Source organism: Chaetomium globosum, genomic scaffold (genome assembly GCF_000143365.1).
Source record: "Chaetomium globosum CBS 148.51 scaffold_1 genomic scaffold, whole genome shotgun sequence".
Classification (NCBI taxonomy): Eukaryota; Fungi; Ascomycota; class Sordariomycetes; order Sordariales; family Chaetomiaceae; genus Chaetomium; species Chaetomium globosum.
The window spans coordinates 5,483,257-5,509,964 of record NT_165976.1 but is presented as its reverse complement, the minus strand read 5'-3'; the positions used below and the strand labels follow the sequence as shown (position 1 = coordinate 5,509,964).

General features: G+C 56.9%; 10 protein-coding genes across 10 annotated transcripts; 5 read left to right on the top strand and 5 right to left on the bottom strand.

The window, feature by feature from the left end:
- Positions 1 to 191: 191 nt before the first annotated feature.
- Positions 192 to 3,430, bottom strand: CHGG_01784 (uncharacterized protein; the record flags this gene model as incomplete). Its single annotated transcript, XM_001221004.1, has 2 exons — positions 192 to 847; positions 913 to 3,430. 2 exons carry the CDS (start codon positions 3,428 to 3,430, stop codon positions 192 to 194), a joined length of 3,174 nt encoding a protein of 1,057 aa, XP_001221005.1.
- A 1,736-nt stretch (positions 3,431 to 5,166) lies between these two features.
- On the top strand, positions 5,167 to 7,434 carry CHGG_01783 (uncharacterized protein; the record flags this gene model as incomplete). The annotated part of the gene is made up of 3 exons (XM_001221003.1): positions 5,167 to 5,209; positions 5,300 to 6,190; positions 6,323 to 7,434. 3 exons carry the CDS (start codon positions 5,167 to 5,169, stop codon positions 7,432 to 7,434), a joined length of 2,046 nt encoding a protein of 681 aa, XP_001221004.1.
- A 2,022-nt stretch (positions 7,435 to 9,456) lies between these two features.
- CHGG_01782 (uncharacterized protein) lies at positions 9,457 to 10,993 on the top strand (the record flags this gene model as incomplete). Its single annotated transcript, XM_001221002.1, has 3 exons — positions 9,457 to 9,742; positions 9,809 to 10,351; positions 10,497 to 10,993. 3 exons carry the CDS (start codon positions 9,457 to 9,459, stop codon positions 10,991 to 10,993), a joined length of 1,326 nt encoding a protein of 441 aa, XP_001221003.1.
- Positions 10,994 to 11,653: 660 nt separating this feature from the next.
- Positions 11,654 to 13,735, bottom strand: CHGG_01781 (uncharacterized protein; the record flags this gene model as incomplete). Its single annotated transcript, XM_001221001.1, has 2 exons — positions 11,654 to 13,306; positions 13,733 to 13,735. The coding sequence occupies 2 exons, from the start codon at positions 13,733 to 13,735 to the stop codon at positions 11,654 to 11,656; spliced, it is 1,656 nt and encodes a 551-aa protein (XP_001221002.1).
- Positions 13,736 to 14,333: 598 nt separating this feature from the next.
- CHGG_01780 (uncharacterized protein) lies at positions 14,334 to 15,007 on the top strand (the record flags this gene model as incomplete). The annotated part of the gene is made up of 3 exons (XM_001221000.1): positions 14,334 to 14,440; positions 14,518 to 14,850; positions 14,905 to 15,007. The coding sequence occupies 3 exons, from the start codon at positions 14,334 to 14,336 to the stop codon at positions 15,005 to 15,007; spliced, it is 543 nt and encodes a 180-aa protein (XP_001221001.1).
- Positions 15,008 to 15,460: 453 nt separating this feature from the next.
- Positions 15,461 to 16,002, bottom strand: CHGG_01779 (60S ribosomal protein L31; the record flags this gene model as incomplete). Its single annotated transcript, XM_001220999.1, has 3 exons — positions 15,461 to 15,664; positions 15,781 to 15,855; positions 15,913 to 16,002. 3 exons carry the CDS (start codon positions 16,000 to 16,002, stop codon positions 15,461 to 15,463), a joined length of 369 nt encoding a protein of 122 aa, XP_001221000.1.
- Positions 16,003 to 16,890: 888 nt separating this feature from the next.
- On the top strand, positions 16,891 to 18,089 carry CHGG_01778 (uncharacterized protein; the record flags this gene model as incomplete). The annotated part of the gene is made up of 3 exons (XM_001220998.1): positions 16,891 to 17,060; positions 17,116 to 17,655; positions 17,831 to 18,089. The coding sequence occupies 3 exons, from the start codon at positions 16,891 to 16,893 to the stop codon at positions 18,087 to 18,089; spliced, it is 969 nt and encodes a 322-aa protein (XP_001220999.1).
- Positions 18,090 to 18,729: 640 nt separating this feature from the next.
- Positions 18,730 to 19,989, bottom strand: CHGG_01777 (uncharacterized protein; the record flags this gene model as incomplete). The annotated part of the gene is made up of 2 exons (XM_001220997.1): positions 18,730 to 19,857; positions 19,957 to 19,989. 2 exons carry the CDS (start codon positions 19,987 to 19,989, stop codon positions 18,730 to 18,732), a joined length of 1,161 nt encoding a protein of 386 aa, XP_001220998.1.
- Positions 19,990 to 21,890: 1,901 nt separating this feature from the next.
- Positions 21,891 to 25,430, top strand: CHGG_01776 (uncharacterized protein; the record flags this gene model as incomplete). The annotated part of the gene is made up of 2 exons (XM_001220996.1): positions 21,891 to 21,973; positions 22,025 to 25,430. 2 exons carry the CDS (start codon positions 21,891 to 21,893, stop codon positions 25,428 to 25,430), a joined length of 3,489 nt encoding a protein of 1,162 aa, XP_001220997.1.
- Positions 25,431 to 26,123: 693 nt separating this feature from the next.
- Positions 26,124 to 26,587, bottom strand: CHGG_01775 (uncharacterized protein; the record flags this gene model as incomplete). The annotated part of the gene is made up of 2 exons (XM_001220995.1): positions 26,124 to 26,228; positions 26,321 to 26,587. 2 exons carry the CDS (start codon positions 26,585 to 26,587, stop codon positions 26,124 to 26,126), a joined length of 372 nt encoding a protein of 123 aa, XP_001220996.1.
- Between the last annotated feature and the right edge of the window lie 121 nt (positions 26,588 to 26,708).

Here is a 26,708-nt window from a genome sequence, read left to right as displayed (position 1 = left end):
CCTGCCCACCCCCCGGCCGGCTCATCCATATGCCCAACCACACGACAATACAATAACAACAAACCAACCCCCATCCATACCCACCCACCAACCAACGAGGGCTATCCCCCGCCCCCCAACCAACCACCAAGAAACGCAACACAACAACAACACAACAGCAACAACCACCACCCACCTACCTACTTACCTCCCTAACCCCCCCTCCGGTTCACCATCACAGTCACAAAAACCGTCAGCGCCACCAACCACACACCCGAAAACACAATCCCCATCACCAAGGTATTCCGCCGCTGGCGACGGGTCAGCGAGCCCGTCTCGCCGCGAGTGTACCACGACAGGGCCGAATCAAACGTGCCGCGGTAGACGAGCAGGGCAAAGAAGGGCACGACACACAGGGAGCACATGGCGTAGTAGTAAGCCTGGCGGCGCTTGCGGGCCTCCCAGGAGAGGTAGGCGGCGGCGTCGGCGTCGGCGTCGGCATCGTCGATGGCGGTGGATGGGAAGAAGGCGAGGGGGTTGCCTCTGTCGCCGCCGCTGGCGCCGGCTGTGGCGCTGGATTCCATAACGGCGATGGTGTGCAGGTCGGCGGTCATGGTCTTGCGGGCGTTGCTCATGGTTAGGTTCACGGCGCGGGCGGTGTTGCGCTCGTCGCGTGCGATGAGGCAGGGCGGGGTCTCAAAGACGGATTGGTTTCCCGGTCCGAGGAAGGAGGCGTCGCTGCTAGTGACGGGCTCGAAGGGAGGCCGGAAAAAGCGCGAGAGGGCGGAGTGGCCTGGGACGAGCGGGGTTCCGCTTTTGTAGGAGGTTACGTTCGAGATGCCGCGGTCGTGGCCGAGAACAATGTGGTCTGTTGCTGGTCAGCATGGAAGATGGAAGAAGGGTAAATGGGAGAGACATGGTTGGGTTACATACCCTGCGAATAATCGGAGTAACCACGATGGGTCCTCGAGATACCCAGAATGCTAGCAGACGTGGGGCGGCTGGCATGAGCCGGAATGGGCTTGGTGATCTGAGGTGTGGGCGGCGTGGTTCTTTGGGTTGTCGCCCTCGACGCGTCTATGCTGCAGTTTTTCCGAGTTGTAACGGTGCAGTCGTCGCCGTTCTGGGCCCCAATTGCCTTGCGCCTAGCGGCCTCTTGCAAACTAATCAATGGAAACGTGAACAGAGTGGGCGATTCAAAGTCCCGGGGAGATTGGGCAGAAAGAGTCGCGTGTCGGTTCTTGATATGGGCTGCAGTGGGCTCCCTGGGGATAGGAGATGCCAGTAATTCCTTGCTGCTGTTTCGCACATGCTGCTGCCCAATTTCACCCCCAGTGACAGTAAGTCCAACGTGATTTTCCTGCCTCGGAATCGGTGTTATACCATTCTGATCTGGGCTGCTGGCAATTGGTGTGTTGTCCTCCTCCTCAGGCTGCTCTGAATAAGTCGACGAGAGCGACTCCAGCGACTCAAATCTGGATCTGGACCATTGTTGGCCGAAAGATTGATCCCGACGCTGGGCGAGCTTCCTCTCTTTGCGGGACCGAATCGAGGCACTGAGCTTTTCTACCAGAGCACTCCTAGCTGAGTTTGCGCTGCTTCCAGTCGTTGTATCGGTAAGCTTTCGGAGGGGATCATGAAGATAACCGTTGACGCGGTGGATGCGTGGCTTCGGGAGAAATACCGGGCGCCTGGTGTTGTTTAGGGACCGAGGGTAGTGGGTGTTGTGCATGTGCTCAGAATCAGGGTGCTGTAGAATCCGTTCCGTGGACGACGAAAAGGCATCAAACTGAGGCACATGGATGCTGCTGGTGTCGGAATAGTCTGCGATGCTGCTGCCTGTGACCTTCACCAACTGGCTTTCACTGTAGCCCGTAGAGGAAGCCAGAGCACGGTTGCTATCAAATTGGCCAAGGCTCGTGGCGACAGTCTCCCAATCGGCCCCATCGCTCACGAGGGTGTTGATATCCTTCCTCCGGCGGCCACCACCTAGCCCCTCGATATAGTCACTTAGACCAAAGGTCCGCTGCACTGGCGAGTTTGGGGGGGCGGGTGGAGACCGAACAGAGATTTTGACCTCGCGAGGGAGATCTCCATCTTCCCAGTCATAGTCGATAGTAGCTGCGTGGTAGGATTGCAACCCGTTGACAAAGGGATTGTTGGTGCTTTGAGCGACACGGGGAGTGTCGGGTTCCAGTGACAGGGAGTCTTGAAAGATACCACTGGCCGATGCTGTACTGTCGGCGCTCACAAAACGAAGTGCAGCACTGACTTCTCTCTCTCTGGAAGGCTGCAGAAAGACAGTGAAGGAACCACGGTCATACTTGAACGGGTCTTCGTCAGAGTCGGTAGACACCCCGTTGGACATCCCACCATGGCTAACATCACCACCCTGGCAGATTCGATCTTTCAGACTCTCATCGTCAGACTGAGGAGGCAGCCTGCCGTAAATAACAAAGTCTGAGTTTGCGGGGCCGGTGTTAGAGTGAACAAGCTCTGAACTATTGCGAGTCTCCAAGTTGGGCAAACTCTCTTCGAAGCTGCTTGCCTGGCTAAGATTGGCAGGCGCTGACATAGGCTCTTGGAGAGTGGAAACAGAGTGAATGGAGAGCGCGGGGCGGCTGAAATTCTGCACAACGTTGAAAGAGCCCCTTGGCAAATTTGTTGTGTGCCCGCGCGTGCGGGACGGCTCGGGTAGAGGCAACTGGTGAGATTCATCACCTAGGTGGTACCTTTGCCAGAGAGTGTTGCCTGGGCCAATGCTGGTTTTTACTCGCCCAATGTCGGGTGAGCGGGGATGTGAGCTCGTAAGATCTGCCTCCGAATGGTAGAGGTGAGTGTTGCTCGGAGCCGCACCATCAACAGCCCTGGATCCTTGAGTCGCTGTTGGGGATGTATGGTACTGATCGTAGATATCCCCCACAGAATTGCTGGTCTCAGAAGGCTCTAGATTGCCTCTGTTCCCTTCTCTGGCGCCATTGTTCAAGTTGTTTCCCACGGAATTGCCAGCACTGGATGATTCGAAGCCAGAAACAATTGGAGAGGGTTCACTCGGTGTATTGGCCCATCCAGTGCTTCTGGACGTGGAGGGCCTGGAAGCTGTCAAGCATCTCTGGCGCTCTGGGAGGCTGGGTTTGGCAGGTTCCATGTGCCGGACACTCGATAGGCTCTGGGCCGAGTTGGTTGGGCCAGAAACATTGACCACAAAATAGTCGGTGGATGAGGAAGACCGTAGTGAGCTGTCAGAGATGTGGTTCCCAGTCGTTGGGCGTGATGCCAGCCGAGAAGTGATGGCTTGGTGCGCCTCTCCTAGATTGGGGAACAGAGTGCCCTTTGGCATGATGGAACGCGGGGTATTGTATCTGAAGGGAGGTGCCATGGTCATCGAGTCCTCGATCGGGTTCCAATATTCTGAGTACTCATCCCCCTGCCCATCGCTCTTGCCTGGCATGGTCACGATGCTTTCTACAGTTAAAGTTAGCGCCAATTTTGTCTGGATCTGGTGTGGTTGTGGCCAGTTTCCTACCTCTCGGAGTCTCTTTCACAAATTAACTGAACTTCGCAAATGGGTTTCAAAGGAAACAGTGATGACACTCTGATGCAGATGCTCGATGGCTTTTTCTTGATTGGTAGAAGTCGAGAGGTAGAGAATGGGTGTGATGACTGCGCCGTTGATGGACTCAAAAGCGCGGATCGGGAACGAGGAAATATCGTGAATTGGTTTGCAGTCGTGAGAATTGCGAGAATCAAGAGTTGGAGTGGAAAAGACAGCCATTGACTACCCAGATAAAATGTAATTGAGACGCGATGTCAACCAGTCAAATGGCGATGCTAGAAAAGAACAGGCCAGAAAGTGGTAAAGGAAGGAGTGAGAGAAATGGCGGGGTATAAAGGGTGTTGAGAAAGGGGGAGAGAAAGTGAGGGTAGCCGCACTTGAAGGGGGCAGGAAGACTGGGGAGGTTTTGGCCAGTGGTGTGGTGTTGTGTGATTTTGCTCCTATTTCTGTGCACATTTCGTATTGGGAAGCTTGCTCTTACAAAGTTCAGAGGCTCCAGCACTAGCCCACCTTACCTGCCTTGATTTTTGATGCCCACCTAGGGCCTTGATCCGAAGTTTAACAGCGAGGGACTGCCAGAACTGATGATATCATCGGAAATGAGAACCACAAGAGCCTAGTCTGCAAAGGTCTTCATCGTAAAAGAAACTTCAATCTGTCTAGTAACCTTTGGAGAGTAGAGTAGAACCTTTCAGAAATGAGGATGGGGGATTGGGGAGAGAGGAGATAAAAAGCCTTGGTTAAGTGATGAACTAGGTAATATTGTTGTCTTCTTCACAGCAAGGACTTAACTTTTGCCCGACGGAATCGAGCCATGCATTAGCTAAGTGGAAAACCAAGTATTGTAAGCCAGCCAGCATTCCCATGATAAGGATGTCTGGCAGACACATATTCTCTTCAGCACAACAGCCCGAATGTTAACCACCATGGAGCGATCCTCCTCGAGTTCGTTGTGTTCGCCCTAGCCGGTTGCATTAGAGATGATATTTTAACATATTGAAGCTTTATAAAGTCAAAATTGATTATATCATTGTCTATCTGAGGGGCTTTAACCAAGTTTGGTGCCGTGACAATGTGTGAGTGTCTAAGTGGGTGTTGACGTTGAAAGAAGACTTATCAATAATTACAACTTGCCAAAAGCGGTTAGGTAAATGCCCCAAGCAAATGCGCCTTTTATCTTGCCCTGAAAAGAAAGGTCCCCACCCCCGCCCTGAGCTGCTGACTTTGCATCCGCCGATCATCGCGATTTCCCCCTTCAAACCCCTTCGAGACCCCCCACCATGTTTCCCATGCATTGGTTCCATTGCCCATGAGTGCCATTCGAGTCCTGTGGAACCTGGGTCGAGCCTGGGCCTTCCCGTGATTACCGTCCGCACACGTGAAGTTCGCTTGGGAGCAACATTCCTGAACCTTCCAAATGTTGAGCCCCGCTGCTATCTCATGGAGAGGTGCCTAGACTGGGCTAACTGACGCGCATTTTCTCCGATCGTTTTACCAAGCAAGAAGCAAGGTACAGACAGATCTTATACAATAGCATTAACTCTGCATCTCCCATGTTATCCTTGCTATCGACGGCTTGATCCCAACATCCAGCAACGGCTCCTCAACTGCTCCTTGAGAAGCTCAACACCATGGACGCTCTCCCTGGGGAAGTCCTCCTCATCATCTTGTCGTGTAAGTGATAAATAACTACACGCTAGACGGAGAGCGTCGAAAACAGCCAGTGCTAATCGACCAAACCGCGCCCTGCTACACCTGTCACAGTCCTCGAGCCCCCGGAAATCACCAATCTCCAGCTCGTCTCCCGCGGCTTCTGCAGCCTCGCCCGCGACAATGGCTTCTGGCGCGCCCGCTGCCTCGAAGAATCCTCCTTCCTAGAGACCCTCGACCGCCGCCGCCGTTACCACGGCCTCCCCGACGCAACCGCCTCACAAATCACCACCATCCCAACACCCCGCAGCAACGGGGAGCTCAGCCTCGGCCTCAGCACGGCCCCAACCAGCCACAACACCACCAACCCGAACAACGACGCGAGCAGCAGCGGCAACGCCACCAACCAACGACCCCCCCCATCGCAATACACCAACACGACAACCGCCTCCTCGGTTCTCAGCCGCGGCGAGCTGCGCGGGCGCGAGCGCGAGCGCGTGCGCATCCTAGCCAACTGGGACCCCTGCTTCCCCTCGGAGCGCGTCTCGTGGTACGACGAGTACATCCAGCGGCAGGGCCCCGTCGCAGTCAACTGGATGCAGTGCGCCTATGATTACGACTACGACTACGACTACGGCGGCTACGACTACGACGCTGACGTCGGCGATGGTGATGGTGATGGTGGCAAGAGCAAGGGGAGACGGCGCGTGTCCGCCGCCGACCATGTCGAGGCCCGCGGCGTGGCGCTGTACTACCCCGATGGGGAGGATGCGGAGACGGTGCTGGCTGTGTCGCCGCTGGATGATGGGGGCGTGGCGATGTGGGATGTGGCGGGGACGAGGGGGAGGAGGGGGGCGATCGTGGCGCGGAGCAGGCCCGGGATATTGTTTATTGATGGGCCCGGGGCGGATAATAGTAGGAGGTCGAAGAGGATCGATTCTGGGGTGACCGAGTGCGTCAGCGTGGATAGTCGACAGCATCGGGCCTTCTTTGCTGTGCAGAGTCGTAAGTGTGATGGTGATGGCAGGGTGGGATGAGTTGCGAGATAAGCTGACGATGGCTCGACAGATCTCATCGAGGTTGATTTGCGGCGCCTGTCCGTGATCGAGTGCGAATCGTTTCCTTGGTCCATCACAGCATTATCCGCGGCGAGCCCGACTGTTCCGCTCACCGTTGGAACTAGCCTTGGGATACATTTGCACGACTACCGGGCGCGCAAACCACCACGGAACGACCATAATGAGACAGTCGACGGGTTCGAGAAGATGGGCGCCAAAGAGTTCTACGAGCGCAGCCTGCGACAGATATTCAGCGATGACCCGTTACCCCTTTATGCGTCGCTATCCCAACCGGGGCCGCTAAGCATTCTCCATCTCCAGCAGCCGGGTCAGGAAGCAGAGCTATCAGATGACATCTACGTGGCGGGCCGGTTCTCCAACATCCTGCACTACGACCGGCGCAAGTTCCCGTCCATCCGGGGCTCGATCCATTCGGGCGGCCGGCTCTGCAGTATGACCTCCCTGCCTTACCCGTTCTCGACCCTCGACAGCGAGCTGCGACGCATGGGTGAGCTTTCACTGGAGCAGGTGGAAGCCTCCAAGAGCGTCACCGGCGGCAGGACGTTGATCGCTTGCGGCGAGTACAACACCAAGGGGTCGCTCGAGCTCTACGGCTTGGCACCCGAGGCACTGCGAACGAGCGCGGCGGGTGGCTTGCAAAACTCAACCTTCAGGAACCGCCAGACATCCTCCCATTCCAAGCTGATGTCGGTCGTGAATCACGGCACGCGCATCGCCTTTTCGGACGGGTCCGGCTACATCAGGTGGTTCGAGCGGGACGGCTTCACCGAGGTGCGCCGCTGCAAGATAGGCCACAGCGAGCGCAGCCACACCACCTCCATTTTCGAGTCGATGCCCGGGTCCGACGACATAGCGAGGAAGCTGCTCCCGACGCGGCCAGCCGGCGAGGTTGGCCACGACGACAGCGAGAATGGGAGCGGGCGGAGCAACAACAACGACCTGCTCTTTTGGACGGGCGAGAAGCTGGGGCTGGTCACCTTCACTGCGCGCCCTGGTTTCAGGTCCGAGGACTTTGAGGAGCGGGACGAGGATGCGCCCGACGCCGAGGCGCTGGCCGCTCAGAGCGACTACAGCGATATGATGCGGAGGGCGCTCGAACGGCAGGCGGACGACGTCAGGTTCGTGAGGAATCTGGGGCTCGGCAGCGGGATCCGGCCCACGTACGAATGAACGGACCTGAGGCTCTGGCTGGGGCGGTTCGAAGAGGAACCGAGGAGGAGAGGCTGCTGCTATTCGTATGGAGCCACGGACCCTGACGATCGGCAGTCTGCTGGGTGGACAAGACGGCGACGTCAGCGCCGTTTGGGTGGGCGAAGGTGCACGTGTCCGACGCGGAATGATCGGAGGCCTGCCAGCGTCAAATATTCGGTCCCATGGGGCCAAGCTACAGCGAATGACATATATACCCCCTCCTGCTCTTCCCCGTCTTATTGTTTGTGTGTATGCATGAGATTGTTGTCAACGGGCTAGGGTAGCTTCGGCTACGACATGAGGTGCACATGCATTCCCACCGGACATGCTAGCTCTGGGAAGCGGAACTGGTCCTCCTTGTCCTCCCTGCATGGCATGCTGGGCCTCTCGACGTTTGTACATACCCACATACGAGCGCGTGGAGGACGTCGTCGTGGTCAGCCTCGGCGCAATCGGTGGGATGGGAGATGGCTGGCCTGTGGAACCACGGAGCAACGCCGAAAATTCAAGGCGGCCAATCCCCTCGGGGGCCGGGGGCCTGTAAACCAATCGCCATGGTGCTGGAACGTCGTATCCGCTTTTCTGCATTGTCCCCCCAGGTTTCGTAGCTGTTGATTGCTTCGGGAGGAGGTGCTGAAGCCTCGTTCTGCCGCTCGCACGCTTTTGAGTATGCGCAGTGGCGCGCATGAAGGGTTGAACACTTGCACGGCTTGCTCTTGGCTATTTTTTGCATTTCCGATTTCTGCCATTCATTCTCCAGTTTGTGGTGTTTTGGGTTGTCAAGGCTCTTGTTGATGTTTTGCTCTGCCAAGACCATCACTGTAGGGCCCCGCACGGGCATTTGCCAGTCACCCACTGCGCCCGCCAGTTGTGTCTCTGATCTTGATCAGCCTGGAAGTTCCTGGCAACACGCTTTTTCTCTCGTCCACCCATCACACACGCCAGACCCCATCCACTGCTGCTGCACCAAACTGCTGCATATGCGGGTGCACCATCCCCTCCCCCCAGATTCCCGCAGCCAGCACACCGCTGACTACCAAGTACGCCGAGTCGGACACGCTCTGCCCCCTTTTTTTGTTTCCCATCGTCTTGGCGATGTCCTTTCTAGGGAGTCCCGAACTTCGCAGACCGCCAGTTCGGCTGGGGGAATGAATCCCGTCTCCCGTGGTTCCAGGCATGCCTGGGTCGGGGTGATACCCCCCCTCCAGCGGGCACCCCAAACAGCACACGGCACGAGCCAATATTTATTTACTGGGGGCCGGGGGAGAGTCGATGAACCCGTCAAGCGCCAACCCTGTCGAACATTGTTTCTGAGGGCCCTTTGGCGCCTCATTCCTCCATTGGGCTTTGCGTGTCAGGGCACATTGGCACACGGGCACGCTGGTCACTGGGGGAAGAGAAAAAAGGGGGGCTAGTCGCAACAAACGGGTTCCAGTGGCCAACTGAAGACGGGATTTGCGCCTGGACTCCTGCTTGGACTAGCAGCAGTGAGGCGAATTCAACCTTTATCTGGGTCCCTCTAACACAAACGCCTCCGGTCCGGGTCGCATTCCCGGGGTCTGGATCTACTTGTATCACTTTTTACTGTTCCCGTTCCCCGATCTAAGTACAACGTTGCCGGTTGCCGTCTTGGTGCTTCCTGTCTGCTGTCTCTTCTTCCTAAATCGCACACTTGCATCCCTCCCCCCCTCCATCACCTGCTCTTCTCACCCATTCTCTCTTCTGAAGGAGGGTGTCACTGTTTCTGACCCCCCTGTGTCGATGCCGTGTGTTTGATACCTACTTGCTTTGTCTTCTTGGGCCATAACTCTACTCCGACTCCTTGGCCCTGGCATGAGAGAGACTCTCCGTGCCGCGTTTGTAACACAACCTCATCCCACGCCTTGCCTCGAGCATGTCCGATGGCACTACCGGTGGTAGGCGGGGACGATTACCCGCCGTTCCGTCCTTCAGGCGGTCCCTACTACCCGGCCAAGCGGCGCATCATAGATGCCGTCGACGATGACCATTTTCGGCACAAACGGCCGAAATACGTTCAACAAGCTCAGTTTGCCGGCCCCGTCGCCTTCAAAGCGGTTGAGCCGCTACTCAACAACTACCCGCCGATTCACCACCCCCATCCACAGCATCCGCATCATCATCATCATCACCATCCGTGCCACTCACCTCACCGCTACCCTTCTCCGCGACCTCATGTTTCCTCACCCGAGCCAGCCAGCACCACTGCCGCCCCGGCGATGGAACGCACCGCCTCCGGCCACTCCCTCCGCCCGGACGCAACCGAGGGGTGGGCGTTGACGGAGCTCCTCGAGGACCGGGAGGCCGCCCAGCGCGTGCGCGACCACCTCGCCAGTTTCCGCCGGCGCAACCCAGACTCCAAGCACGAGCGCATTCTCCGGAGTATCATCAACCCGCGGCCCCGGCGCCACCCCCACCCAGGCGGCCACTCCCACCGCCACTCCCACTCCCGCTCTCACTCTCATTCCCGCTCTCACTCCCACTCCCGCTCCCACTCCCACTCCCGCAACCCCCATCACCATCTCCCCGACCACTGTACCAACACCAACAACATCGACAACTTCACCACCCCCACCCCAACCGGCAACACCACCACCCGCCACCACCACTCCCAACCCCGAAGACGCCGAATACCCCCTCGACAACGACGCGCTCGAATCCATCTTCTCCGCCGCCAACGAGATCTTCTTCAACGGCCGCCTCAGCCAGCGCGTCGCCTGGGACTGGTCGCACGCCTCCTCCTCGCGCTACGACAGCCGCGTGATCGGGACGACGGCGCTGCGGCGCGCGGCGGCCCACACGCGCGGCTTCGAGACCCTGATCGTGCTGTCGGCGTCGATTTTGCGCGGGGGGGGTTTTAGTCGGAGGCTGTTGATCAGTACGTTTTTGCATGAGCTGATTCATTGTTATTTGTTTATTTGTTGTGGGTTTCGGGCGCGGTGGGAAGGGGGGCATACCGAGGGGTTTCGCGATATTGCGGCTGTGATTGATGAGTGGGTGGGGGAAGAGGGATGTGTGATGAGAGGGGGAGAAGGGGGTTGAATGGGGATCGGGATCGGGATGGGGGCAGGTTTGGGGTGCGCCGCCGAATGTTTATCCGTGTTCGGGTATGGCTGCGGAGCAGGAGGAGTATGCTGCTGCTCCTGGCTCTGCGGCTGCTGTCGCTGCGTTCCCCGGTCCCGTAACGCAGGAAATGGTGTATTTTGGGACGGGCGGCGGCGGCAATGTGCCGGTTGCTGGCCAGGAGGCGGTTCATTACGCCCGGGGCTCGCCCAGCCCCAGGCCCGGCACCCCTACCCGCGAGATGGTGTACTTTGGGCGTGGCTCCCCGAGCCCGAGGCCTGGTACGCCCACCCGGGAGATGGTGCAGTACGGCGACCGCGGTTTGAGCAGCAGCGGCAGCAACGGAAGCAACGTGTGGTGGAGGCATCGCCGAGCAGGTCGGCCCCTTTACGTTTACAGTGGCGACAAGCCTTCGCCGTCCTACGTTTATACGCATCCGACGGGGCAGAGGCCATGAGGCTTTTGCAAGCGTTGGTTCTCCGCCCCCCTTTTTCACATACCGAGCATGGTTAGATTTGCTACACTTGTTTGTAACGATACTGCATGGATGGAGGAAGCCTGGTTGCATGGCGACGGCGTACAAAGATAGGCGGCAAAATGTATTGGTAGTTAGCGTGTACCTGGAAGGGTTTTGTGCCTTGGCTTGTGTTTGATTCTCTTTCTGGTGTGATGGTTGTCCATAATGAGACTCGGTAGATGAGCCGTTCGCTTGAGACGCTGGGCCGTGCATGGTTGGAGTCAAGTCGGGGGTCTTGGCCATCTGTTAGCTATCTGGTACATATGTCTCAACAGATGTCCTTGTTTTCAGTAGAATATCACACCTGGTCCAAAAGGTGTAACTTAATGCGCGAGTGCTCCAACCCCCATGTATATATTCTGCTGAGTACGGCCCGCGAGTCAACCACTCCTCGCACTTCTCGCACTTCTCGCACTTCTGGCAAGTTTACCACGTCATACAGCTCTAAACACTGTCCCCAAACAATGACCCAACACACTATTTCCGCCTGCCCATTACATCCTTTACGCCCGACCACCCATCATCCAATATCATATCCATCATAACTTAATCATCCTCTTCCCCACCTTCACCGCGACTGCCAACCGCAGCAGCAGCGCCCTACGCCTCACCCATAACCGCACCCCCAGCCCCGCCACCACCCCCATCACCACTATACACAGCATCACGACACAGCAGCGCAACCTTCTTGAAAAACCTCCTCCACTCCAACGGATCCCCCTTAACCTTCACAAACCTTACCTCCAACACCTCGACCCCCTCCTCCACCCCCACCAACCGAATCCGATCCACCAACACATCGCCATGCAGCCCCTGGCGGCGCTCATCCAGCGTCCGCACCTTCAACGTCGCGACATGCTCGGCCGCCGGATCAGCCGCAACGGCCGGGGTGCGCAGCGGCAGCGGGACGTTGAGCTGGTGGAGGGCATCGTGCAGCATCTGCACGAGCAGGGTGGGCGGCACGTGCGAGAAGAAGCGCGTGAGCGAGTACGCCGGCACGATGTCGCGGAACTGGCGCGCGTGCTGGGTTAGTGAGAGAGGCACGCCAGGTGTTTGCGAGAACTGGCTCATGGTGGGTTCGTCGGCGAGGGCGGCGAGTGCTGCGTTGAAGCTGCTGGTCGGGGGTTGTCTGCTGCCTGCTGCTGCGGCGGCGGCGGCTACTGTTGATGCAGCGAGGGCGGAGCTCGCGAGGGGTTGGGTGGAGGAGATGGCGTAAGTGCCGAGGGTGCGGGGGGGTGGGTGCTCGAAGTCGAAGAGGGCGTCGGTGATGGGGGTTTCGGGTTGGGTGGCGGGGAGTCGCGAGGACCAATCCTGGCTGTGGCGGGTGTCGATTTCCATGAGTTCGGGCTGGGACTGGCGCTGAGATGGCGTGGGTTCGGCGCTGAGATCGATACGCAGGGCGGCGAGCATCTGTGCTGCGAGGGCGATGGGGTCCGAGACCTTGCCATCGGCGGTCAGGAGGGGGTTGCGGCGGGTGTACCACGGGTGCTGGCGGATCTGGGCAAACGAAAACCGCTTGTGCGGCTCGATGTTCATCATGCCGCGGAGCAATGACAAGGCGTCACCGGGCAGTCTCCCCCATAGCGCATCGGTGCTGCGACCGTTGTTCTTGACATATTCTTGGAATTCCCAACTCCCCGCAGTCGGCTCATCCCAGGGTGTGTTGCCGACCAAAAGGACAAACAAGATGACGCCGCATGACCAAATATCAACCAAATCGGCCGAGTACTTCGCTCCGTCTGCTGACTTCTTCTCCTGCCTTGCACAGTCCAAAACTTCAGGGGCGATGTAGGGTGGGCTCCCGCACATGGTGGTGCTCTGCTTCCTCGCGCCCTTGTACTCGAACATGGTCGCCATGCCGAAGTCGGCGAGTTTTAGATTGCCACTTTCCGAGAGGAGGATGTTTTCGGGTTTGAGATCGCGGTGGGCCACCCCCTTCGAATGCATGAAGCTGACACCACCGATCAGTTGCAGAAAGTAGAGGTGGGCAATATCCTCCTGAACGCCAACATCTGCTTCAATCTTGTCGAAGAGGTCGCCTCCCTCGGCAAATTCCATGGCGATCCATCTCCATACTGCGTCCTCACCCGTGGCGAACCATTCAATGATGTTTGGGTGTTGGCCGATGTGCGAGTGTAACGACACCTCCATCGCAATCTGTTTAGCCGAGATGCGGCCTTGCCTGACCGCATAACCCTTGTGTATGAGCTTGACAGCAAATACCGGTGATGGCGCATCCAACGGTATTGCCTTCTTGATGCTGAAGAGTTGTTAGTGTGGGGTCGCTTAGGCGAGCGTGTACGTGTGTAAGTGTGTAAGTGGGTGATGGGCAAGGGGGGGCATGGGTTGGTCTCACGATGCATATGCGCCCCTCCCAATCGTCTTGGAGACGATTCGAAATGGGAGATCGTTTGGGAGAGGGTCTAGCTGCGACTGTTGCATTTTTTTTTTTTTAGAATGTTTAGTTGATATTCTCAAAAACGTGGCATGTGGTGTGCCTTTTTGGACTTCAAGAACGAGAAATAAAACCTCGGAGCATTCCGCAAAGTTAACAATAAAATGCGGCAGTTTGATGACAAACAACCTAGGTATCTGGAACAGAGTGTGGAATTGAAAAATACAGCAAGGCTCAGCGAGCTTGTTGCCTTGCAGCAGGAACGGGTGGCAGAGAGCACTCACCATTGTGTCCATTGACGCGTTTGGGTCGTGATACGCGTGCTGGTCGCGTTAAGTGACTTGCGATTGATTGAAATGATCATGGCAATTGGAGACAGGGCAATTGTTTTTGTCTGAGTGCTGCAGGCAACAACGCTGGCTCATTGGGTGCTAAGCTGCATTAGGACCCCTGGAATCTGGGTTTGGCCAAGCCCCGCCTAGCTGGTTGCTAGAGGGGCTTTATTCGTCACCTAGGGGTTGGTGGGGGCGATGACCCGGGCTTGCTGTGTAAACATTCGTGCCCGAGTTTGGAAGTGTTCTTTGACCCGTTGCCGCCTTCCTGTCGCAACACCCCAACCATCGCTCCAGGCCCAACTGAGGTTCAAATTCCGTCCTTTTGAAAAGCCAGACAGGCGCTTGACGTCTTCTTGTTACAGGTACGGAGCTCAACACATTTCCTACAACCCAACCCATCTTCATTCGCTCGTCGCCACCCTAGATATTGACCTAGGTACTTTCCTCTGTAGTATTGGTCACAGGCATTCCGCTTTACACTCTTCTTTTACACTCGCCTTTGACCTTCTTGGTTGTTACACCCTCGATTGGCCGTTGAACCAATCCCACCATGTCTTTTGCTGAAGAAAGTCAAAACTCGGCCCCTGGCAACGTCCCAGCCAACAAGCTCGGCGGCGCAAGGAAGGGTGCTGAGCCGGGCCAGAATGCTGCTAAAAGGTGAGTGTCCTGTGCCCTCCAACGAGGTTGGAATAGCCATTGGAAACTAGACATATGGCTGATATGGAACCTGGCAGGTTACAAACGGAGCTTATGCAGCTCATGACCTCTCCCGCGCCGGGGGTGTCCGCTTTCCCTTCCGCCGATGGCAACCTGCTCTCCTGGAGGGCGACCATCGAGGGCCCCGAAGACACGCCCTACTCGGGGCTCACGTTCAAGCTCAGCTTCGAATTCCCTTCCAACTATCCGTATGCGCCGCCCACCGTGCTCTTCCGGACGCCCATCTACCACCCCAATGTCGACTTCTCCGGACGCATCTGTCTCGACATCCTGAAGGACAAGTGGACCGCAGCATACAACATCCAGACCGTGCTGCTGAGTCTGCAATCTCTGCTGGGAGAGCCAAACAAGTATGGGATCCGCGATTTGTGATTATTTGGGGAGGCTGGCTAACCCTTTCAAAGTGCATCTCCCCTGAACGGCGAGGCTGCTGAGCTCTGGGACAACGACCCAACTCTCTTCAAGACCAAGGTTATGGACCGTCACAAGGACGTTGAGGACGATTGAACAAAACGCGTTGGGTCATGGGCTTGGCTTGGCTTTCCTAGGTCGTCATGGAGAACGGAGTTTGTTTTGAGGCTTTGCACCCCGCGGAGTATTGGTGCCTGGTTAGGATTGCATTGCCAGGGTGGATTGGTTCATGGATATCCCTTCATTTCTGCTAGTGGCGCAGGCTGAAGTACATCAAGCATTGGCTTTGAATGGACGTTTGGTTGTCCATGAGCGTATCACTCTGAAATAATCCCAGCGCATCACTCTGATAAATCCCCTGTCCAACCCCAACCCCTCGCACCTTGACCGTTCGTCGAAATGGCAGTGGTATCGAAGGTGCCGTGCTTTACGAACCCATGTATTCGTAGTAGGAAGCTAGATGCCATGCGAAAACTCCGGAAAAGCCCAATGCCGCCATGAAACCGAACCACGGCCCAATCTCGATTTTCCCATTTTTGTTGTCTATCCTTACTCCTCAACGACAACGGTGTGCAGACCCTTGGGGTTCTTGACGTTGACGGCCTGCACGTAGCTGTAGAGCTTCTCCTTGGCGCCTTCCTCGTCGTTACGCCTCCGGGAGATGCGGATGCGGAGCCTGTAGCCAACACCCTTGACACCCTGCTCCCAGACCTTCTTGTTCAGCTGGGGATCCACGCGGACGTCCGAGGTGCCCTATATGCCAATGTTGTCAGCCCCTACCCTCGTTTACCATCCGAAGCTTTTCGAAGCTTCAACAGGCTCGACCCGTGGACTGGAGTTGCCGCGCGGGTGTTTGCGGTCGGACATACCATCGCCTTGGTAGCGAACGCCTTGATCTCCTTGATAGCACGCGGGGCCCTCTTCTTGAAGCTGACACCGTGGAGCTACACCAAACGTCAGCGGTTTCCTCGGAATCCTGGCCGGTCTGTTGCATGACATACGCGCTTGTGCATGTGGATGGTGTACTCGCGGGCGACCACGTCGGCGATAGCCGAGCGCTGGGCCTTGCCTTGGGGCTTCTGGGACGACATTCTAGTAGCGACTCGTTAGCGGGTGTTGTTAAGTCGATGTTTCGAATCGGAAAAATGTGCTGAATCGATTCGAGAGAATTTCGGGAGAGGGGCTATAGGCGCAATTACGTACTTCGGCGACGTCTGGATCTCGTGCACTCGGAGTCGGTTGTGGTGTCGAGGAGTCGTCGATTTGGCTGGGGTTCGATAAACCTACCTCTGGCAATTTTGCACTTGTTTTTCCGCGAATTCTGCGAAAGTGCGGGCCTGCCCGGGCTCGGAGTCCTCGCGTAATTGCCCTAAAGTGGAATGGCGGCCTGAATTGGAAGCCCCGCTAGGGAGGTGTGGCTTAGCAGCCGTGGCTGCTTTTGGCACTGGCCGGCAGCCGGCTGAGATTTGCTGACAGCTGCCACCCTACGAGGCATGGACAAAGTGCCTGCATTGAAACTTGCTTGCAATGAACGGTCGAGGTCCACCCAATTTTAGCTGGAAGGTGCAGACCCACTCATGCTCATCAGACATTCCCAAGGTTCGCATTGCAGGGGCAACCGCGCCTCTTCGAGTGTTTGTTCAAGCTGCTGGAAGACGAAACCAACTCAATTGTCACCGCTGCTCACCACAATTACTTCAATCGGTGCGCTGCGCGCACACTCACATTCTTTTCCTACAGAACCAGCCGAAACCCCCCAATCTCTCGACCCCGCAAACCACCACACCAGCTTCGTTTAACAATATAACTTCGTGGAACACCAGTGCAAATTGCTGTGACCGCAAGCACCCGATTGCTGTTACGGTCCATCAAGAGAGATTTTGGAGGCATATTTCGACGCGACTCGACTTTCCGATCGTTACCTTTCTCTTCTTTTTACCAACCAATTTATCGTCACACGGTCCCCGACTTCAGTCAAGATGGCAGATCATGCTGTCGCGAGCCCTTCCCCCCAGCCCGACTACACTCGGAACCGGCTGCCGACACTCTTTGAAGTGCTCAGTCGGCGGACACTCCCTCCTGTTGATCTGTTCTCCTTCTACATTTACATGAGGGATCAGCAGCGTTCAGTCGACTATCTCGATTTTTGGTCGGTCCGATTGATTCGATATGTAATGATGGTCAAATGGCTAACTCCAGTTCAGGCTCGATGTTGCACAACACATGTCGCTCTGCCGCCACTATGTGCGAGAGCTTCGTCGGTCTGTGCTCGTGAGCACACCCGATCCAGAAAGGGCCTCTAAGAGATCGTCGGGTATTCTAGAAGGTCTCGGAGACCTAAGCCATGCAGTTGCGGGACCATCGATGTACGCGACAGAGAAGGAGAAGGACCAAGATGCCCAGATGTCGGCTTTCCTTCGGGAAGACAGGGACCATCATGATTCTCCAGTCAGCAGCGATGCCAGGCAGAACCGCCCGAGCACGAATATTAGCACTCCCAGGGAGTTCAACACCGACTCGAACTCTCCCCCCCACGCAGTTGCCCGACAGGACGTTAGGGCTTCTGCTGAGAAGATTCTCTACACCTTTCTTCTCCCGGGTGCCGAACGCGAAATCACCCTACCAGGTTCAATTACTCAGGATGTCACCCCAGCTATCGAGGAACTCGGCAGAGATGACCCAGAGGTGTTTGACGTGGCTAAGGACTATGTCTTCCAGGCGATGGAGCGGGATGCTTTCCCTGGGTTTCTCAGAATGAAGGCTCTCGGGAACCTCATCCCCCCCAACATTGATTATGCGCCTTATTCTGGGGCTTGTGTCCATGTTTGGCGGGTTCTGGGCTGCCTTCATCTTGATTTTCCTCAATGAGTCTCGGATGGTGAGGCTTTGGGTATGTGACAATTATTTTATTCTTGGCAGTTCATGGCTAACTTTCACCCAGCTCATCTTGCCTTTCACAATTGGTGTCTACTGCCTTGCTTCCTACCAATATTCCCTCGACCCGGTTCTTGCCCTTGTTGGCTTCAGCGAGTACACCCCTTTCAACTTTGCCCGGGTGCGAGAGCCTTACGTCCGAAAACTCCTTGCACGGCGGGCGATCATGGTCCTTGCCGTGACGGTCCTCATCGATGCGGCGCTCTGTGTACTCTTTATCCTGGTTCCAGGCAAGCGGCTTTGAGGGAGCATAGGCTTTGAGCTCACGGGAGCTAGTGAGCCGGCCTCGCTCCCGATCTGACCCGCTGTGCCGGGCTTTCTCGACCAGCAACCATTTTTCGGGAGAAACCAGCCAGAGTTAGGGAAGCCTTCTTCGATCACGACTGTCATGATGTCTTGAAAGTTTTTTTTTTTTATTGCTTTCTAAGGGAGCCTCGGGTGGTGCAAGGACTATATAATTACAGGGGGCGCCGGGTAGAGGCAGGACTTGCTGGGTGTTCAGGATACGGCGTGCTGTCAGCATTATTCATTTTCCATCATACTTCTTTCCGGGGCATAGGTGTGTTTCCATGGGGATGACCCCATGGTTGCTTTTATTGCTCGATGGTTTCTCTCATCTTACTGGCTTTTGCGTTGCACCCGCCGCCGATGTACGGTTTACTACATACTCCAGCTTCGCGAGTCTCCCAGTAACTGGAGAGTTGTCACTCTAATAGAACTAGCTGCACAGAATCACATCTTGATTTCTCACTTGATTTCATCGCCACATAACTTAATTTGCCATTGATCTTCGTCATCTCGTAATGCGGGCATAGTAAAATCATAAAGCCATCTTAATGGGCCGCAGTGGATGATGGAATACTTGGACCATCCATCCGCCCCGCTTACTCGCCCATCCCATCCCCTTTCTCACTTACGTCCATGGCATCTTCCTCAATGCCGGCCCCATCGCCATCCATCTGCTCGCTGCCGCGCTTCTTCGCCGCCCTTACTTGAAGCTGCGCCGTGGCCCCGTTGTCGGCTGGGCCTGCGCTTGGCTCAGAGACGTTGGGAGTGTGGGACCTGCTGCCACCACCAACCGTCAGCACGTTGTTCATCTCGCTGTTCGTGGTGCTGGTATTGGATAGACTGTTGTTGTTGCTGCTGCTGCCGCCGCCGCGGCCGCGGGTGTTGTCCCGATGTAGGACTGGGCCGGGGTCGCGGGTGTGGGTGTGGGTGTGGGGGTCGTGGAAGTTGCGGGTGTTCTTGTTGCGGAGATGAGAAGTGATAGAGGCGTCGGCGTTGGCGTTGGCGGCAGTGGCAGCGGCAGCGGCAGCGGTAAGTGAAGGCAATGAGAGATGACGAGGGGCTTGCCCACCCTTTTCCTTCTCAACCAGCATCTCGATGTCACGCGTGCGGGCGGCCGCGAGCGCCGCGCGCCGGTCGGCATCGGCGCGGAGTTGCGTCATCTGGCAGGACAGGGATTCCAACGTGGCTTCGCACCGTCCGGCCCAGGCTTGCAGGCTCGAGAGCAGGCCGCTGATCGCCGTGGGGGCAATGTCGCGGAGTGGGGAGACGCTGCTGATCTGTACGCGGGACGCCTTCGGGTTGAGCTGCCCTTTGATGAGGCCGGCGTAGATGGCGCTGATTACGAGCTCTTCGAGAGCCTGGGGGCTGGGAAGTTCGAGGGCCGTCTGGAGCGAGGCGTAGTCCAGCGCTGGAGAGCCGGGGTTGCTGGTAGTACTGTCTTTCTTGGCGAGAGTTAGGAGGGAGAGCTGGCGGAGCTTCAGGCGTTGGGCATCGTTGAGCTCAGGAAGGCCGGCGGTTGAGGTGTATGTGGAGTAGGTGCCATGGCTGAAGATTTGCAAGACGGTCAAGTATGGCGAGAACTCCTCGGATGAGCTGAGAGCCTGAAGTTGAGGAGTCTGGAGCAGCTCGGTGAAGATGAAGGTGTTCGGCGCTGAGGTCGCCCGCACGACCAAGTCGGCGGCAGCCCGTGGGGATGTGGCCGATTTGCTAAGGGCCAAAAAGGGCTAATGTGGTTATTAGTTGGATGGTTTCTTGAGAGCTCATCGGTTGAAGCTCTGCGACTATCGCCTTGAAAGGCGGGGAAGATGGGAATGATGACATACCTCAAGAGCATTAAGAGCTTTGGTCTGCTCCATCTTGATTGGTATGAACTTGTCTACCCCCTTAAAGCTCCGTTGATGTAAAATCTTTACTTTCGCCAAAGCTAACAACCGTCTTTGATGTTCAGGTCTTGGATCGGGCAAGTCGTTGTGCCTCTAGGCTGCAGCCTCGTTAGTGGGGCTGATGGAGCTTGGGGCCTGCTTCTTGGGACACCATGGGCAAAAGAAACGGAACTCCAAGTGCACGAATAGGTGCGACGAAACCTTCGGCTCGTAGGAGGAACAAAAAGAAAGCCATTCGGAAGCACAAAGCCTACTTTTTACTCTACTCGATTTCTTTTATTTCATTTAATTCTGCTCAGTTTTCTTTGTCCCTTTTTCTTTTCTTAGCTTCTTTTACTTCTGTCTCTTTTCTTGATTTTTTGCCCCCTGTCGAGTTCGCCTTTTTTTGGCTAGATGAGAGAGGTCCCCAACCTGGAGGTAAGGCTGAGCCAGACACTGTGCTTCCATGGTCGGGACCTTTGTACATGTAATTACGCGGGGACATGACCCCCCAGCACTCAGCGCCCACCAGCACGTGCCGATCGCGGGATGTTCCTGATCGGCAGCGCCAAGTTCGGTACAGTATGCGAAAAATAACAAGACGATCGCAGTCAAGTTTTTTGGCCCCTCAAACCCCTCCAACCCCGCGATAGGCTGCGCTTCGTCCGGTGTTTCGAGTTCCGCGAGAAGGTTGCTTCATATCTGTTTGATGCCGACCCCGGACCCGCTGGCCGCCAAGCGCACAGAGCAAGGTCCGGCCTCCTTTCTCGAACCTCCAGCTCGGGCCTGACCGTCCGCTTTGCCTCTGCTATCCTAGCGTGGTACCTTGGCGAAACTCGAGAAAACCAGCATGCCACGCTTCCGGCGCGAGCTCACAGTGCGAATTTTCGATGGCGCCATCCTCCCGTCTGCAGGTGTGACAATATTCCCGCGGGATGCCAACTGGCTAGGACAGGACAGGATGTGCGATTGAAGAGACTATTGGATTTGCCATTGCCCATGAAGTGTGTCTGCCGTGTGACCATTCGCGCCCCCAAAATAGATTGTCCCGAGAATTGCCCCTTCGGCAGTGACCGTGGGCGAACGCACTATCGAGAGTCTGAGCGCAACACTCAGCTCAACACGAGTCACCGGGTGCTTCCTTCCCACCATCCCGAAGAGTCGGAAATAATGGAAATGATGCAAAGCCTCGCGTTCGCCTTGCTTATTTCGCAGAGCAGCGGGAGTCCCGGGCACAGAGCTCCTGAAGGATCCGGGCCGCGCGCTATCAGCTGGAGAATGTCAGACCCGGAATACTTGTTCTTAGCTTCAACGGGGGCGTTTTTTCGTCGTCTGAAGTTTCTCGTCGTGGTAAATGGGCTAAAAAGACAGGTAAGAGATACATCCCAAGAATCGGAATTTGCTTCGAGGTCTCGTATTTTGTATAGACAAGTTATCGATTTGTATGTGTGAGTCCTGGTTTCAAGGTCCGGCAGTTCTGGTCTCACAGTAACAGATACTGTGGCCCACCCCGCAGCAGGGTCTTGGAACCGACCTAAGCCGGAACGGGCTGACAAACTCGGCTCGGTTCCGTCGCTGCCGCAGGCCAAGCTGCGCTTCATCAACTACTCACTATCTGGCTTCTGTCCTTTCTTTCCGTCGTTTTTTATTGTATAAAGGAGATCGCCATCGCTGGAAGGTGGCTTCCCTGCTTTCCGTTTCTTGCAAAACTCCGGCCCGCGCCTCGCGACAACCCCAACACGCCTCCAAATGTTATAGCGACAACTTCCCGACCGCTCGAGTGTCTAAGACGCACCGGTGCATCCCGCGCTTCTGGGCTGCTGCCAGCCCTTCGTTTTTTTTTGGGCCGAGAAAGGGAACAAAAAGAGGTTCGGGAAGATCAAAGGCGTTGCAAGATGGCGCGCCCCAATATTCAAGTGTCGCTCGCAGCGCCACCCGCGCACATGGCGACCACTACACTTAAAGTCGAGGGGATGACGTGAGTTCTGGTCGCATAAACTCTTGTTGACCTCTCGCTAATGGTCTCCAGTTGTGGCGCATGCACATCCGCAGTTGAAGCTGGCTTCAAAGGTGTTGATGGTGTTGGCAGTGTCTCAGTCAGCTTGGTAATGGAGCGCGCGGTAGTGATGCACGATCCCCAACGGATATCCGCCGACCAAATACAAGAGATCATCGAGGACCGTGGGTTTGACGCCGAAGTCTTGTCGACAGACTTGCCTTCACCGATTGCCCCTCGCGCCTCGTTCGGGGGGTTCCCCACGGATAACGGTCCCGTCCTGATGATCACGACGGTGTCGATCAAAGGCATGACCTGCGGTGCATGCACCTCGGCGGTGGAAGGCGGGTTTAAGGACAATTCTGGCGTTAAGAATTTCAGCATATCGTTGCTCTCAGAGCGGGCTGTCATCGAACACGACCCGGCACTTCTCACCGCCGAGGCCATCTGCGAGACCATCGAGGACCGGGGGTTCGACGCCGAGCTTATCGAAAGCACTGTGAAAGCGGCGGAGGAAAAGGCGGCGTCGGAAGGTATGAAGAGCGCGTCGACAGCCACCACAACTGTTGCGATCGAAGGGATGACATGTGGAGCATGCACCTCGGCCGTTGAGCAAGGGTTCAAGGATGTGGACGGACTCCTACGTTTCAACATAAGCTTGCTCGCGGAAAGGGCCGTCATCACACACGACCCTGCGAAACTCCCGGCGGACAAGATCGCCGAGATTATTGAGGATCGGGGGTTTGATGCCAAGATTCTTTCGACGGTTTTCGATTCGCAAGATCAAACGAGTGGCACGTCGACGGCGCAGTTCAAGATCTATGGCAATCTAGACGCGGCCGCGGCCAAGGCCCTCGAAGAGAAACTAACTGCACTTCCCGGCGTCAGCAGCGCAAGGCTGGCGCTCAGCACCTCTCGCCTTACCGTTACTCACCTACCCAACGTCACAGGCTTACGGTCCATCGTTGAAATTGTCGAGAACGCAGGCTACAACGCTCTGGTTGCGGACAACGATGACAACAGCGCTCAGCTCGAGTCTCTGGCTAAGACTCGGGAAATCCATGAGTGGCGGCGGGCGTTTCAAATATCCGTCGCCTTTGCCGTCCCCGTTTTTGTCATCAGCATGGTTATTCCCATGTGTGTCCCAGCTCTGGATTTTGGCTCGATCGAAACTCTACCCGGCCTGTACCTTGGCGACATTGTATGTTTGGTCCTCACAATACCCGTGCAGTTTGGCATTGGGAAGCGCTTCTACGTCTCGGGTTGGAAGTCTCTCAAGCACGGTTCCCCAACGATGGATGTTTTGGTGGTCCTCGGCACCTCATGCGCGTTCTTCTTCAGCGTCATGGCCATGCTCGTCTCCCTCTTTTTCCCGCCCCACACGAGGCCCAGCACCATTTTCGACACGAGCACTATGCTCATCAGCTTTATCACCCTTGGCCGCTTCCTGGAGAACCGCGCGAAGGGTCAGACGTCCAAGGCGCTCTCGCGCCTGATGTCCCTTACCCCGTCAATGGCGACTATCTACGCTGACCCCATCGCCGCCGAGAAGGCTGCCGAGGGGTGGAATGACGAGGTTAAATCCGAGGACCCGAAGCAGGCTCTTGATGGCAATGCGGCGGAGGAGAAGGTGATCCCCACGGAGCTCATCCAGGTGGGAGACCTCGTTATCCTTCGACCCGGTGACAAAATTCCCGCAGATGGTGTCCTGGTTCGCGGTGAGACTTATGTGGACGAGAGCATGGTCACCGGTGAGGCCATGCCGGTTCAGAAAACGAAGGGCAGCTTCTTGATCGGCGGAACCGTCAACGGCCATGGGAGGGTCGACTTCCGTGTCACCCGAGCGGGCCGCGACACACAGCTCAGCCAGATCGTCAAGCTTGTGCAAGACGCCCAGACGAGCCGCGCCCCGATCCAGCGATTGGCCGATGTTATCGCCGGCTACTTCGTCCCCATGATTCTGTTGTTGGGTCTTATGACCTTCCTCGTGTGGATGGTTCTGAGCCACGTGCTGGCACACCCCCCCCAAATCTTCCTAGAGGATGCAAGCGGTGGCAAGATCATGGTCTGTGTCAAGCTCTGTATTTCAGTCATTGTTTTTGCATGCCCCTGCGCGCTCGGCCTCGCGACCCCTACCGCCGTCATGGTCGGCACCGGAATAGGGGCGGAAAACGGTATTCTCTTCAAGGGTGGTGCAGCGCTGGAAACCACGACCAAGATCACCCAGGTCGTGCTTGACAAGACGGGCACTATCACGTACGGCAAGATGAGTGTGGCCAAGACCAACATTGTCTCCCCCTGGATCGACACCGACTGGCGGAAGCGACTGTGGTGGACCATCGTTGGCCTCGCCGAGATGGGCAGCGAGCATCCCATCGGCAAAGCCGTGCTACGCGAGGCAAAGACAGAGCTCGGCCTCGGACCGGATGCAACGATCGAAGGCAGCATTGGCGACTTCGCGGCGGCTGTTGGTAAGGGCATCAGCGCGTACGTCGAGCCGGCGACCGCCAACGACCGCTCCCGCTACAAGGTCTTGATCGGCAACGTCCTCTTCCTCGAGCAGAACAACGTCACCGTCCCCCGCACCTCCATCGAAGCCTCGGAGGAGGCCAACGCATCCCGCTCGACCAAGTCCAGCGCCGGCACCACCAACATCTTCATCGCCATCGACGGCGCCTTCGCAGGCCACCTCTGCCTCTCGGACACCATCAAGGACGGCGCGGCCGCCGCCATCGCCGTCCTCCACCGCATGGGCGTCCGCACCGCCATGGTCACCGGCGACCAGCGCGGCACCGCACTGGCAGTGGCCGCCGCGGTCGGCATCCCCGCCGAGGACGTCCACGCGGGCGTATCGCCGGACCAAAAACAAGCCATCATCCGCGACCTCCAAGACACGGGCGCGGTCGTCGCCATGGTCGGCGACGGCATCAACGACTCCCCCGCGCTCGCCACCGCCGACGTCGGCATCGCCATGAGCTCGGGCACGGACGTGGCCATGGAAGCCGCCGACGTGGTGCTGATGAAGCCCAACAACCTGCTCGACATCCCCGTCGCGCTCAGCCTCGCCCGCACCATCTTCCGCCGCATCAAGATGAACCTGCTGTGGGCCTGCCTGTACAACGCCGTCGGCCTGCCCTTCGCCATGGGCCTGTTCCTGCCCCTCGGCTTCCACATGCACCCCATGATGGCCGGCGCCGCCATGGCGGCCAGCAGCGTGAGCGTGGTGACCAGCAGCCTGTTCCTGAAGCTGTGGAAGCGGCCGAGGTGGATGGAGGAGGTCGAGGCGGAGATGAAGGGCGGGGTGGTCAGGAAGAAGGGGAGGGGATGGGGGCTGTTGGGAGGTGTGCGCGAGGCGGTGGGGGGTCTGTTTGGCGAGCGGAGGAAGAAGGGAGAGGGCTACGTCCCGCTTGCGACGCTCGATGGCGACCAGGCGGTTTGAGGGGATGTGTGAAGGGGGCGGGGGGGTGGTCTTTTCTTGTGTTCTTGTCTTTTTGGATAGTTTGGGGCGTTGGGGAGCGAGAAAGTCGGGAGGCTTGGATTGTCCCAGCGATAGTTCCTTTTGTTTTACCAGGCTCGTTATATACCTCTCGAATGTCATTTACTTGTCTCTCCCGTATTTACTGTTACCTGTGAGAGTATGGTCCTCATCAGCATGCCCAACGTGCCCAACATGCCGTGTGTCAATCACCAGAAAACAGGCCAGGTAGTTGGCGGCGGTGCGATGGCCGGGACTCTATAGCCAATACCAACAACGCTGTTGTATGTTTGTTATTTGGCATCTATTTGAGGTCTTGTTGATAGTTTGGGGCACGTCGTTCTTTCTTGCCCAATCCCCACACCGAACAGTTGGTGGTGGCCGCAGGGATCTTTGCTCTTCGAGTTGAACGACACATGTCAAAATGACGGGCCCGGGGGGCTTGATCTATCCCCGGATATCGAAAGGTAGTTGCATCGACTTGGCTTGTGGCACACCATTATACGGCAAAGCCATGTCAGACAAGAAAGCTGACAGCCGCGTCGGAGGATAGCATCCTCCGGCCGCTGACTGTGCACCTTTTAGTTTCGGAACGCAGCGGCGCAGCTATGCAAGTCGGTATTGGCGCCTCGCTCAAGCAGATTCCCATGGCATCACTTAGAAATTTGGTTGGAGGTAGGCCTTCATGGCCTTCACCGCGTCACCGTCGTGCGCTTTGAGCAGGTCGGTGGCCTTGGGCTTGGAGAGCTCGAGTTCGTCGACCTATTTCCGGGCCCAGGGTTAGTTAGATTAGAAATGCACGAATCCCTGATGTCGACGCGAGCACAAGCAAGGAGAGTAGGGACGGAACTGACGAGCAACTTGACATCGGCCGCATCCACCTTGACCGTCTTAACATCCTTCTTTGCGGCGGCGCCGCCTAGCGAGCTCATAGCATTCTTCACGGCCTCCTGATCGACCTCGCGGGAGGCGCCCTCGTCGTCTCCGCGGGCGTCGAGTTTGGAAAGAGCCGCCGCAGCCTTGCGGTCCTCGGCCGACTTGGCGGTGGGCTGAACTTCGTCCTCCACATCGCCCGAGGTGGCGCCCTCGACAATATCGGCAGGTTGTCTGTCTTCGGCCATGGTGTGCAAGCTGTCGGAAGTAAGGACCCGGAGGAATGTAGGAGTGTGTGAGCTGTGCCTTTTGGGTCGGATGTGGGTCCTGCTTTTACCTGAGTGGGCTGACCACATCAACAAAAATCGG